This window comes from Hipposideros armiger, unplaced genomic scaffold (assembly GCF_001890085.2).
Source record: "Hipposideros armiger isolate ML-2016 unplaced genomic scaffold, ASM189008v1 scaffold_790, whole genome shotgun sequence".
Lineage (NCBI taxonomy): Eukaryota > Metazoa > Chordata > Mammalia > Chiroptera > Hipposideridae > Hipposideros > Hipposideros armiger.
The window spans coordinates 389324-403752 of record NW_017732140.1 but is presented as its reverse complement, the minus strand read 5'-3'; the positions used below and the strand labels follow the sequence as shown (position 1 = coordinate 403752).

Sequence of the window (14429 nt, the reverse complement as noted above, 5' to 3'; positions counted from 1 at the left end):
TTTGCCACAGTCAGTTGTCAGTTATTTGGGTCACAAAAGGAAAAGAAAGCCTTCCGTAAGCTTTGTTCTTTGGGAAAAAAGAAAGAAACACAGAGAGCAGCAGAGAGCAGCAAAGGACCCTAGCAGCCTGTCTTCAGTTTCCCTTTACTGACAGGAAGTGCAAAGTGGTGGGAAGGACTTGGGCTTCTGCCCTTGGCCTGGCTCAGGGGCAGGTGCTCCACCCCTCTGGGCCGAGTGTCCTTAGAGTGTCCTTAGCAGTCCTGGGGGAAATCCCTGCACAAGGTCACCGTGGGCATTCAGTAGGATCATGGTGACAAAGCAGCGGGCACAGTGCCCGGCACAGGTGGGCTGGGTAGCACAGCCCCAGGGTGGCTCCCACCCCCTCTACTTCTTGAAGCCGTCTGACTTCCATGGCACATTGTCTGCCAGGCAAATCGGCCTCCTCTCCTGGATGGTGAAGTCCAGTAGGCGAGACTACACCTTCTGCTTCTCTGCTGTGGTTCAAAGTGCCTGGCACTAAGTTGGCACTCAAATAAAGGACGAAGAGAACACTGTCGCCATACGCTGATGCACAAATGGACACCTGCAGCACACTGTGCTACTCTTCACCTTCCATCTGATGCTTCAGACGCCATGTTGGCAGCTGCCTGCACATGTAGGAAGTTTCAAGCCTCTTTACCTTTGCTTATGCTGTTCCTTCTGCCGAGTCCCCTGCCTTCTCCTTTCTGTCCCTGGACCCTCAAAAAGCCTTCCTCTACCCTCTACCCTGCTGGGTCACAGGTGGGGAGGGCTCATCCTGTGCTTACCTCCACCACGGCACCTGCCATGCTACCTAAAGTGACGGTTGCCCAAATGCCCTGAAAGATAAGGAACTAGCTGGGAAAATCATGGTACATTCATACAATGGAATAGTGTGCAGAAAATGAAAAAAGAAAGGTGATTATAATAACGTGTCACTTCAGCAAAAAGAAAAAATAGGAGGAAATATATGTGAACATAAATTTGCTTATATTTGCACAAAATATCCTGGGAGGAGACATCAGCCTCACACTCGTGGTCACTGCTGGGTCGCTGCTGTGTATATTCCCTCTTGTAACGTCTGAATTTGAACTGTGTGAATAAATTACCCATTTCCATTAAAATAAATGATGTGTACAAACTGGTCTTTGTGACAAGACTGAATTCCTTCATCCAGGGCACCTAATTTGGTGATGGGCACATAACAGGTATTCGATCAATGTTTGCCGAATTGAGCTATCTTAAACTTTTGAAAAGAATTTTAATTCATGCGCCTTGGTACCAATTCTATTAGAAATCCAACATTTGAGTCCACTAGCTCTGAGACAGGTGGGCAACTAGTGACTTTTCAAGCGGGGTTACCACACTGCCCTCAGGAAGGGGGGGACACCCTGTAGGGGCTCCCCAAGACTGACCAGGCATGTGAGAGAGTGGAAAGGCAGACTGCGGGCCTGGCCTGGCCCCAAACTGTCCCTTCAGGCCACTCTCTCAACCCTGCCATGCCTCAGATGACTCCAGAAGCGAGCTCCGGCCTGGCTCTAAGCTGTGGCGATGAGGCCAGGGCGGAGGGCGCTGACAACAGCTAGACGATTAGAAGAAACCCCACAACGTCCTCTGAGGACTTTCTCAGCAGCTGAAACCTTCCACAACCCGGAATTCTGGTAACACATAAGTACATCAACATACTAGGAAGTGAAGGAACATGGTAGTGGTATGATGCAGACTCTCGCTTCTTTCCTCTTTTTCTTTCTTCCCAATCTGGAACCAGGTGAGATACAAAGTACATAAAGGAATATTTAAGGATGAAAGCGGGGTAATAAACAAACAGATAAAGGCTAGCAACGTTGTCTTTTCTCAGCAAGTTCAGATGTCAGTGTTTCAATGAGATTCAATTCATGCGTCTCTGAGGACGACTTCCGGGCAAGCTAATCAGAGCAGTGGCTCGTCGCCTGTGGGACTTCCTACCATCACATGCACTCAGGTCCACACCTAGACCCTGACCCGACCAATGAGGAAGGCATGGTCCGCATCCATAAGGAGCTTATAATCTAACAAGAAAAAGTGCAGAAATGACTCATGAAAATTGGAAAATGCAGTAAAAAAAGAGGCATGCAGTGCATGAGAACTAAGAGAAGGGAGAAAGTACATCCGATGCAGGAGGGGTTGGCGTAGGGGAGAGGAGGGGACTTAGGGCAAGTGTCAGTGAAGGAGATGGGCTCTGAGGAGCCTCACGGCATGGGTGGGTGGGAGCTAGACGTGCCAAAGGTGGCTGGAGTGTGCAGAGGACGGACGGGGGAAGGGCAACCTCTCACCACCACCTCCAACTGTCTTTTCAATAAGCTGTTCCTGGAAAAAGGCCGGGCACTGCTATATCAAATCATGGCTGAAAAGTGGGCAGATCACTATGCTTTTTTTGTGAAACAGGTTGTCTTACCTGTTATTTCTTGTACAGTCAATTTAACCTCAAACCACTTCTTAGGAATAGTCAAAGGGTACAATGACTCCTGTTATGAAAACTGTTACTACTGATCTCATCTGACAGACTTAACATGTTATACCTACAGCGTCAGGAGTATGTACATTGTATAAACTGAGTTACATTTCTACAGATTGTGGGTTATGGATTGTGGGCTAATTTTTACATGTACCACAATACATTTTCGAGAACTCCATACAGGTGTAATTTATTTCACATGTAAAACATAAATTTTAATAAGCTGATCAATGTTTCAGAGGCAGTCAGATGAACTTTCTACGTAAAGAAACCCTGTGCTGCTCCTTCTGAAAAGCAAAGGCCCTTTTGAAAGTAAACAGCCACTTCCTGTGAAAGCTGGACCACTTATATATCAGGTTTTGCTTTAAGCATAGTATATGCACATTAAGACAACATATAAGCTCATATCCTGTGACTCATTTAAAACATGTCTTTTCTCTGCAGATAATGTCTACTGTCTAGTTCAAGTTTGTAAATACCAAATTCATTTTAAGTCCTTATGTAAAATCACAACAATGATACATTTTAAGACAGTTCAGCTCATTTCCCAATAATTGAACCCTGCCTTCCAGTGCCTTGGATTAAAGTCTGATCGAATCCTTTTATCAAATACCGACACGCACAGACACATACCTCCTCCAGCTGACCCGAAGAGACTGGATTATCTTCATAAGCAGGGAACTGACAACCTGCTTTGCAACTGCAAAAATTATTAATTTCTTCCTCACATTGTGCCATTATTTTACAATTTGCTTCTGAGCTTTCTAAATTGATTTCCAGAGACTGGCTCATGCTACATTCCAAACACTGATCCTGCTTTCCACCTGGCAGAAGCCCAGCGGACTCCTCCTGGGAATCCAGGGATGTCTGAGCGCTCTTCTCCATCCCGGATTTTTTTAACCTGGGAAGGAACTTTCCAGACTCCAGCTCTGATTTTCCATAGTAATGGCCTTCTTTCTCGGCATCTTCTTCCAGTGGTTTGAGATCTGCCTGTGGATCTTCAAATGCGTCGACTTGAGAAGGAATGGGAATATTTGCTTCATCTTTCTCAGACTCGAACTCCGACTCGCTTCCTCCTCCTGGGGACAGTTCAGAGGCAGAAATTGGGCGAAAGTGAGTCCTAGGAGAGATCCGAATCGCCCTGTACTGTGTCCTGTCAACGCCACATATCCTGGGGTGAAAAACTTCACTGTCTGAATCAGAGCAGAGGATCGATTTCGGTTTAAAACTAGGGCTGAAGGATGCAATCCCTTCGGGTTCAAATGAACATTCTACGTGAAGAACTTGGGAAAATGGATTGCGTAAGTCAAAGGAAGAGAATGAATATTCAAGCCCAGGGTCTTCAACTTGAAAGTTACCACACGCTCCTAATAAGTCTTCATGGAAGATAAAAGAAAATCCCTTATTTAACCCATTTTCCCCACTCTTCGGCTGGTCATTCTGTTCAAATGACACAAAGGGTTTCCATAACTGCCTGTGACCAGGGGCAAAGCTGTTTCCTGGGGTCATGAAGACATCTGTCCCAGCTATCGTCACCACGTCAGAAGCCGCACACTGTAACAAACTTCCTTTTGTGTGACTGGGCGGGACAACGGCCCATTCCCCATCGCTACTGAAGCTCTTGAGTTCTCCGTAAACACCTCCAAGAATGAAGGCGTTCTCCTTCTCCTGGGCCACATCCCAAGGCTTAGAGGGTGTAGTATAATCACCACCGTCCACCTTTGAGGGCTCACCGGAAACAAAAGCCCGTTTCTCCAGGTTCTCCTTACGCCCCTCCCACAGATGATACTCTGACCTCTGCACTGCCTTGCTGGGCTCCTGGAGGGGCTCCATTTGCGCTTCGGCATCCAGACAGCAGCAGTAGTTATTTACATCTGGTGAAAACAACTCATCATCGACTCTTTCTACGTCTCCCATCACTACAGAATTTCCATCTGCCATCTTTGTCCAAATGTCTTTAATAACCCCTGAGCTGTAGCCATCTCCGTGCGGGCTGCTTTCACGACACGCTTGTGTAGTTTCAAAGGTTTTGTTTTCTGTTTTTTGTTCAAGCGGAATACCACAGACAGATTCTAGTTTAGATTTTTTTTTGAAAACTAACGCAGGAATTTCTCCTAAAGTTCTACTGTTTTGCTGGCAAGTTTCATCTTGCAAAAAATCTAGAAGTTCTTCATCTACATAATTTGACGAGACTCTAGGAACTACATAATTAATATCTTCTGCATTAAACTGCGTGGGTTCTTCAAACTGAATACTTAATGTCTCGTTATCCGAACGCGTTTCTTCTGAATGGGACCACGGGCTACAAGTTCTTGTTGAAAGATTAGAACAGTGTTCATTTTCTTCAAAGGCACTATTTTTGGTCCATATTAGCAATCTAGACTGTGTTTTCCCAAGCACGTTAGCACTAGAATCTGTATTTTCATTTCCCAAGCTGAGTGTTTCAAAAGAAAATGGTAAAACAGAATTACTGCATTGCACTTCAAACACTGAAAAACAAGAGTTTATACCAGATCCTTCATTAATATCTGAAAAGAGCTCTTGATTGCCAGCGAGCAAATGCGGGTTGAGCGCCGTGCTGTCTAGGAGGGGCGAGAGTCGGCTCGGAGAATCTCCCCCAAAGCTCTCCCCATCGGCATCGCCAGAGCTGGACGAACAGCACTCCCAGAACTGAGCCAGGCTGCCGAGGCCCTGGAGGAACAAGCCCTCGGCGCCCACGGAGCTGGGAGACTCCGTCCACATTGCACGTTCCCCTTGCAACTCCACCCCATCTAACACTATGCAACATTCTGCCTCAAAATCCGTTTGCTCTTTGCTTTTTTGTCGAATCATATTCAAAATCCGACTTTCTCCTTGCATCGTTTCTGAGGCACCAGGATCCAACATGGATTGATCAATATCCACTTCATAGAAGTGGGTTAATTCTGACAGATGAATATCATCCAAGTAGCTGTTGTCCTCCGGGAGAGAACAGAGTGAGGTCCCAGTAAGGTCAAGCCCCTCATTGATAACCGCAGGCATTTCTACAAAATGACCATCAATGAAAGTACCTGCTGCGAGGTATGTTTTATGAATATTATTGTTGCTGATACAAAGACCATGCACGGAATCAGACAATTCCTCCACCGCCCCTGCCGTCAGGTCGCGTGCGTCTTGTCTGTTTCGGTACGTGGTCTCCAGCTTGCTTTTCCTGCTCAGAGGAACGAAATACTCAGTGATGGGCTCGGTGTACCACAGCGGCTCCTCTTTGTACTCTGTGTCGGCCCTGCTCTCCGGGTACAGGTCTCTCCCCTCAGTGCGCCCAGCCTCCTTCCTTCCCATCTCCTTGAATGGGCGCTTACCCCGCTTGCACAGCTGACCGACAGAACTGCTGCTGCCGCTGCTGCTGCTCCCGGCGTGAGCGTGGCGCTCGGCCCTTTCGCCATGCTTCAGTGAAAGCCTGCTCTGCCCGTTCCGCCCCTTCCTGTTCCGGATTTCGCGTGTCTTGTGTCTCGCCTGCACACACTTCAGGGGTGCCTTTGACTCCCCCTGATTGCCGCTTGAGCTGGAGCCTGCTTCACTGGAGCCAGAGGACCAGGAGCGAGGGCGAACCTTCCCTTCGGCTTTGTGTCGGATTTGCTTTTTGTACAGGGCAGGCTTTTCTTCACTTGTGCCGTTGCTGAATTTGCTCTCCTTCTCTTTGTGACTTCTACTCTGGGCTTTCTCGTGTGTGGTGGTGGACATGTCGCCACTTCGCTCCTTGCCGACCTCGCCTTCGCTGTTGCAGTCCTTGGGGGAGGATGTGTCTGTGCTCGCGGGGGGCGCTGTGGATGACGACGACGAGCTGGAGTAAGAACAGGCTTTGGACTTGTTCCACACGGTCATGGTCTCCTGCAGGCAAACTGGTTTCTCCGAAAGGGGCGGGAATGCTTCGTAGTACCTGAAAAACAGGGTGAAGGCGTCAAAAGTGGACAGTGAGATGTGGCAGATACAGCAAAACAATGTCACCGAGCACAAAAGGGGGATAGTCCCTTTTCATAGTCAACGTTTACATCACCCATGCACTTTTTTTTATTAACTTTTTTATTTAACTTTTTTTATTAACTAATTTTTTAACTTTTAACTAATTAGTAACACAGCAAAATATCCTTTATATGTAGTCCAACGTATCAAGCACTAAGATAAGCACTCTAAGAATATTAAGAAAATATGTAAGATGACAGTTTTTTTATCTTCAAAGTCTGAATTTTAATTAAATGCCACAGTGACAAGTACAATGTAGTGGAGAGAATGTAAGCTTTTGATAATTTGAATTTGATTCTCAGCTGAGTCACTTACTATGCTTGAGACTTTAAGCTAATCATTTAATGTGTTGGTCCATATTTTTCTCAACTGTCAAATGGTGGTAATATGATTTACCTCACAAGACTTTGTGAACATTGGCAGTAGATGTAGTTGAAAAGCTGTGAGGAAGTAGTTGAGAATATGAACTCTGAAGCCACACTTCCTGAGTTCAAATCCTGACTATCACTTCCTAGCTGTGTGACCTCAGGTGTTACTTAACCTCTCTGTGGCTCACAATACCTACCTCACAGAGTTGTGAGGACTAAAGGAGTTAATATGCAAAATGAGTCAGAACAGCACCTCCTTCAGTGATTACTGTCGGTCCTGCTGTCTTTTCTCAGGAGGCTGGCGCAATGCCGGGCATTAAGCAGACCCTCAGAATTAGTAGGGATTATGGTATCCAGTGTTCAGAAAAGAGGGTGCTAGTTAGGTCTAGAACAGTGAGAAAAAGGGGACCACAACTGAGCCTCGAGGTTCCAGAAACGCAGCTGAGTGAGCACTGGGAGCTGCGGGAACCTGTATGAGGACACATGCGCTCCCGGAACCGAGCGCGGGCAGACCAGCGACACTGGAAATGCAGAGCAGGAAAAGTCAGGGAGGCTGATTTCAGAGGGCTTGCAACAAGGATTAAGAGTTTTCAGTTTGCTAGGAAACTGGTAGCCACTGAAGACTGCAGAGCAAGACAGACTGCCAAAGGACGCGCCGGGGGTCAGGTTGGCGACCAAGGGGACTATCATTTTGCAGGCCAAGAGCCATGGTCACGCATGACGTGATAACAGGCCACGCTTGCAAAGGGGCTGCACTTGAATCGCCCTTTCGGTCTGTACCAGAGCTAACGGAAATGTGTTCTGAGCCTCACATGTAAGTTGTAATGTTCTAGGAGTCACATTAAAGCATAAGAAGAAACAGGTGAAATGAATGTCAATAATATATTTTACTTAACCAAACATAACCACAGTAACAGTTCAACATGTGATTAATATTGAGATATTAATGAAATATGTTACTCTTTTTTATACCAAGTCTGAAATCTGATGAGAATTTTGCACACAGCACATCTCAGTTTGAGGTAGCCACATTTCAAGTGCTCAACAGCCACACAAGGCTATGGCTACCAAGCTGCACAGGGCAGGTCTACACACACCACTTAAATGCTATTTTTTCCTTAAGTTTCAGGAGTTCAGAAGATTCAAATAAAAGGTAATAAGGAGGTCTGCTTATAATGCTGCTGATTTTAATACTAAGCATTGACAAAGAAAGAACCGAAAGCATCTTTAGCAAACAGGGCTGACGAGGCCCATGACTTGCCCATGTTCCCTGTGGAACCAGCAGTGGGAACGTGGTTTCCTTGTGTGTAGAACAAGGACAGGCATAATTTCTTACAGCTGTCTCCAAGGACAGGTGTGAAATTTCAAAGGTGATAGTACATGAGCGGACTGCAAGTAATAACCTTGTTTCATTCATTCGTTGTACAAATATTGATTCAATATGTATGTTAAGGCTAAAACCATCTTATTCACCTTTGAATTAGTGTCAGCACAAGTAAGTTCTCAATAAATGTTTCCTGAGTTATACAATATGAAAGTAAATACAAGACAATGAACACACACTGTGAATCACGCAGCAGTTATTAGTCTGACTCTCATAAATGCACACTTTATCACTGAATAGGCTTACATACATTTCCACTTGATCCTTTGCTGTCGGGGATAATTCTGCTTCTGGAGAGGGGGACCCCTCTAACTTTTTGTGAATCTTCTCTTCTGTTATGAAACAAAAATTCAGAAAGAGTTGTCTTTTTAAGTTTCTCAAGTGACTTTAATACAAATTATACAGGCTTCTGTGACTTAAAAGGACTCTACAGCAGTTTCTCTTTTTAGTAAAAATCTATTCCTTCAGTGTGCTCGAGGGACTTCTCTGGCTAAACCACGGGCACGCTGGGCTAGAAGGTGAGGCTTGTTCATCTCATCACTGATATCACGCTCCAGGGGCACTTAATCGAGAGGCTGAAATCCCCTGGATGCTTATTAATTACACCAGCAGGAGAACATCTGTTTAGATTCCAAAAATATTCTGCACGCAAGGATTTTTATGTCGACTCATTCTGACTACTGCTAATCTGCAAAGAAAATTTCTCATTACAATCAGCTCTGTTACTTAACATCGAGGTGACCAAAGGCTGTGTTTCAACTAAAATAGAAGGGGCTCACTCTCTATACCTTTACTCTAGCTCATGATACTGCCTCAGATTAAACACAAACCAACAAACTGCGTCCTTAGTAGGAAGGCCCAAGGCTTGGCAACAAAATGGCCACAGAGAGAACAAGGAACACAGAGGTCCTTACTCTTAGTATGTAGCTTTCCATTCTAAGAGCTCACAGAAAAGTCGGGAAAAGGAGCTATGAGCGGTCACAAGTCAAAATGACTTCATGAGCCTGCCAAGCCTGCCCTTCCAAAAAATTTGAGAGTCGAGGCAGAAGTGCCTACCAACCCTGAAATAATGAGTGTCGGCACCATTGGAGGCCTCGCTGTCAACAGGCAGACATTAACAGGGGCACAAGGCTGGGAAAGAGAAAACACTGCTCCCGATCTCGGAGCTTCGATGTGAAGGCACACAAATGAAATGACTCCTCTCTACCAGGACACCTGTGGACGAACCCACTCCTCTGACAGCAGGGATCTCTCTACAGGTGACCGCTAAGGGCTCACCCAGGAGGAGTGACAGCCGAGGATGTGGCATGACGCTGGCCTGGCTACACGCACTGAACACAGACTTCACTCGTGTCGCTCTTCTTGCTCTGATCAGCTCTGAGCGCCCCTCAGTCATTCGCTGGGGACGACAACCCGTGTGCAACAGCCCCTTAATGGCGCCTTCCTCACCTTGCTTGCTCTGAAGGTCCTTCAGTCGGGAGCACAGCTCCTCCACTAACGTCTCAATGCCAGAGCTCTGCGTGGGAACAACATGCATATTAGTTCACCGCCAGGTAGAGAAAAAGCAGGTTCTATTGGGTTGTCGAAAAAGACACATTTTTGCAACGAAAAACATAGAAGAAATACGTTATGACTTTTCTGACAACCCAATATATACTTTTGTTTTAATATAAAGATTTTATAAACAAACACATTTTCCATATCCAAATTAAATATATTATCGACATTTAAATGACTACATGAGTTTAAAAATTATCGGTTTGTAGTTCCAATTTCGTATACATGTTTTACTGATACAGTACATGCAATGGCACTTACTGATAAACTGAAAGCTCTAATGCACCTCCCAGAGTGGCTTCCGTCTTCCCAGGGTGCATCTTGCTCACCGGCAGCCTAAGACCTAAGTGCCCATCAGACGGCTCCAGGTCAGCCACCATCACAAGTGTGATCGATGTCAGCGAGGTCCCATACCAAACCCAATCCAAAGAAAACCCACCAAAAGCTCACCCTGGCCCTCTCAGAGCTCATGGTAGAGAGGGCACAAGGTGACTTTTTTCTTTTCTAAAATAAACACTCATGACCGCAATAAGCAGCAAAGGACAGAGGACACAGGCCACCCCTGTGAGTAGCTGTGACAGCTTCGTTTTCTTGTAAGGGTCATGAGCAGGGTATTGGCCTCTCTACAAAAATAGGGTGAACTTTAAGGAGAAGGCATGGAAGAGTCTGAAATTGGGGGGATAAGAGTAAGAGTCAACCTTTAAAGGAAAACCAGTGTTGGAAACAGGCATAAGCAAATAATCTCTCACTTAACGTCAACTTTTAAACTTTGAAAATTCTCTGTGTCTCACAGAAGGGAAGTCTTTGACAACATACAGAAAAAGGGAATGTATTTCCTAAGACCCTGGCGGGAAGCCCTGACAACAGAATGATCCTCTCTAGGTGGGCACCGGCCGAACAGATGCGCATGACTGCTCACCCTTCTCCGTCATGGGCCTTGGGGCTAAAAATAGACCTTTACCCCATTCACTTAACTCAAAATGACTCAGCACAAGTATTACAGATATTCTAAACAAGAAATCCGGCTGTTACATAGTTTGAGCAGCAAGAAACAGATTACAAGGAAAACAGTTAATTGTAAACACTGAGTTACATTCTGTCCACACCAAATCACACGGCTTTTAGTAGGGAGCCAGCACAGAGGGAGGCAGGGAAACGGGCCAGAGAGAGCTGTTCTTTCCTTAAACACACTCCTAAACCATGGCAGCCAGCAGCCGTAACCACCGCTGCGACCACAGAACTCCACCACGAAGACCCTGCTTACCATAGTGCTCAAGGGGGGACGAGGACGGCCGCTTTATCCCACTTCCTCCCGATCATGAACCTAACACCAGTGTCAGCTGACAGGCTGCTGGGCGCTGCTCTGTACAGCAAGCCTATGTCACTATGTTTCTAAGCCTGTGCCAGTCTCCAGTGCAGGACACGAGCCTCTTGGGATGGCCTGTTCCACCGTGTCTGACCCCGCTGGCCACTTAACAGTCTACAGAGAGCCATCAGACAGCCCAGGGACCAGACGTTTCTTCTGGAGTTTTCTCTTGGAAGTCACCACCACAAACTGTAAAATTCACTTGTTCTGGGTGCTAATGCAGCTTAGAGGTCTGCACATTTGCTCCCTTATACAAGTGGCAAAGAAATGACGCCCCTACTCCTTAACCCTGGCACAAAGGCGCGCTCTACCCACCAGGCGTCTGTCTGTCTTCCTGACTACCGCAGCATCCTACATGCGTGTACTTTTTTTTTAATCATTAGAGCCCTGGGTTATAACAGCAAACTGGGAAGCAGAAAGGGGCACCCCAAGCTGCCATCGGACCCTGGCAGGTACTCCAAACTGTTTATTTGGAGCTGTTACTGAGAAATTTTATTAACTTTCCCAATTATAACATGGACTATTAGGTAATCTGAACAATCATATTTTAATACTATACCATATCCGCAAGGGCATTCAAGACCATTGAGAGCCTATGGTATTAGGAAACACAATATATTATACTTACATTTTAGTGAGAACACGCAGTAGGTGATAAAAAAAATGCTAACATTCTACCACTTAATTCAAGAAATGCTTTTCCTAAATATAAAAAGGATAATACCCACTTACCTCCCAGTATCAAAAAAACATGTCAAAATGCTCTGTAAACCACAAGAACACTCTAAAATTCAAGTTACAGCACTCTAAACTTGAAAACTGGTGAAGCACCCACGGTGACCGGCGGGTTTCAGGATGTGTTCAGTTCGCAGTCTTCCAAACGCTGATCACCATTCACCGGTTTATTACTCATTCACTCACTCACTCAACAAATGGCCAGGAGCACCCCAACGTGTCAGGCAGGGCACACGGACACGAGGTCCCTGCCCTCACGACATGTGTATTCTGATAACTCTTACTTCGCAGAGGAAACGGCCGAGTGGAACGTGCTTGGGTCTGGGGCACCACAGGCCTGGGTTTGCGTTCCAGCCCTGGGCGACAAGGGTGCGCGCGGGCCTGTACGCCCTGTCCTGGGCGGGCTGTGCTTTGCAGTTCGCCGCAGGCCTTGCCTCTCCCAACTGCCTTGCTCATTTAGCGTCCTACTTGGCCCCCAAACGTGTGAGACTGCACGCTCTGGGCAAGATAGCTCAACAAGCAAATGGTCCATTATTTAACCTCCTCCCCGAAGCCTCCCAGCCCCATCGCCCTCAGACATACACATTTCCAACTGCCTTTTCAAAACTCCACTTAGCTCTCTCAGAGGCATCTCACATTCAGATCTTTATTCATGCCCGCCCACAAACTGTTCTTTCCCGAGACCCTCTCCCGCAGTAAGTGAAAAGTCCGTCCTGGCAGTTACTCAGGCCGAACACCTGGGTACCTTCCTTGACGACTCCTCCCCTTTTCTCCACCCGCATCCAGTCCTGCCAGCTGCACCCTGGAAACACTCTCATAGTCACCTACCTCCTGGGTGACCGACTTGCTCCTTGCCTGTTTTCTCTGGGGCTGCCTCTGCCCCTCCATCTCCCAACCTCACCCCATCCTGGCTCGTCTCAGGGCAGCAGCCAGAGGGATCCTCTTAGCAGTTCAGTCAAGGCACATTAGCCCTGGGCTCCAAACTCGCCAACACTTCCCGGCTTCTAGGAGGCACCGCCCAAGTCCTCCTCCGCCCTGTAGGTTTCCCTGAATGCCCGGCTCCATCTGTCCCCAAGCAGATAAGGCCTGGGCATCCTCCCTCAGGCGGGGCTGGCAGCGAGCCATCTCAGCTTCAGTCCCCACGGCTCCTGGGGGTCCGGCATGCAGCGGGACCGCAGCACCACCTTGTACAATGTAACAGGGCACCCAGCAGCACCGCACCCACTCATGTGCTCAGTGAGTGTGACGTATTACCCAGAATGAATTCAATTCAAACATCAGCATGCAAAGAAACAATTAACACATATGGTCAAAACTAATCTTGGAAGTAAACTGCATGAAATACTTTACATGGCTTTGTATATACAACCCTGTACAGCGCATGAAGATTACACTGCGAAACTCTGAGAGGTCCTGTGTGATTTTAGTGGCAAAAAGAATTCTGCTGGTGGGCTTAGCCTGGTGTAGGAATGAGTACCTGCAGTCAGACCCCACTGCGCCCAGGACATAACTCCTCTCCAAGGCTCCATAATAGCCACAGATCAAGTCTGGTACCTAGAGTTCACAGCGGCATTGTGACTTTCAAAACTAGCTTAATTGAAATAAGTTATCATTGCATTCTATCTCTATTTACTCCCCAAACAGGGCCTTGCTGAGTTTCTAATCTCCCAACTATCCCCAAAATGGGAGATGAAATACTAGCTTTGAATTAGTTTTAAGTAGCTCAGTAAAAACAAAACAGAAATATAGCTAATTATTAAAAACAAAACAAAAACAAACAACATAAAAAGCTCTAACTCTGGGGACTGAGAAAACAGAACAAAGTAAACACGAGGATTCAAAAAAACAATAGCTGGCAAGATTCAACATTCTGTTTTGTTTTTTAAAAGACGGAAAGGGAGGTCTGGATATATTAGTGATAGACGGCACCTGCCACGTCTGCTGGTAACAGAAACAAGACATACAGCACAAAATTCCCGTCTAGGAGCGGTCTGAGTTGCCTGTCACTGAGTCACAGCATCATTCCTCTATACAGGTCCCATTCCTAATTGCAATCAATGCAATTGCAAACTATGTTACAGAAAATGGACAGCCAGAGACCTGTGTTATTCACATGTGTAAACAGAGGGAATTAGCAAAGGCAGCGCCCATCAAGGCCAAGGCCACGGTCTCCTGGAGGAACGACATCGACTGCTTCCAGACCTTCACAGGTGCTGCCAAATCTTAATCAATGTATAAAATTAACTTTGACACAACTGAATTTTCATACTGTTTTAGCAGCTAGCTCGCAGCTAGCATATTGAACTGAGTAGGTCAAGCGCTGTGCGGCTAAGGTGGGTACAACTTACTAAGGATCAAGGAGGCATGGCCTGAGGGCCGGCCGAATGGCTCAGTTGGTTAAGAGCTCGCTCAAGAGTTTGAGCTCTGAGCAACAGCGGTTCAAGGCCAGCCCGAGCTGAGCAGCCGCTAAGCTGCCAATAGGTAGCAGGATGGCTCAGCTAAAAA

General features: G+C 46.6%; 1 protein-coding gene across 8 annotated transcripts in view; it reads right to left on the bottom strand.

Annotated features, from left to right (window-relative positions):
• KIAA0232 (KIAA0232 ortholog) overlaps positions 1 to 14429 on the bottom strand; it is a 78851-nt gene that overhangs the window by 12826 nt on the left and 51596 nt on the right. For 4 of the 8 annotated variants that reach the window (XM_019628435.1, XM_019628437.1, XM_019628434.1 and 1 more), the window contains 4 exons: positions 9716 to 9782; positions 8517 to 8598; positions 3146 to 6431; positions 1705 to 1776 (listed from right to left, as the gene is read on the bottom strand). In XM_019628435.1, the coding sequence (XP_019483980.1) occupies positions 1705 to 1776; positions 3146 to 6431; positions 8517 to 8598; positions 9716 to 9782 (3507 nt within the window). Of the gene's footprint in view, positions 1 to 1704; positions 1777 to 3145; positions 6432 to 8516; positions 8599 to 9715; positions 9783 to 11087; positions 11591 to 12752; positions 13029 to 14429 lie in introns of those variants that run through there. The other 4 variants (XM_019628438.1, XM_019628440.1, XM_019628441.1 and 1 more) reach the window with 3 other exon arrangements.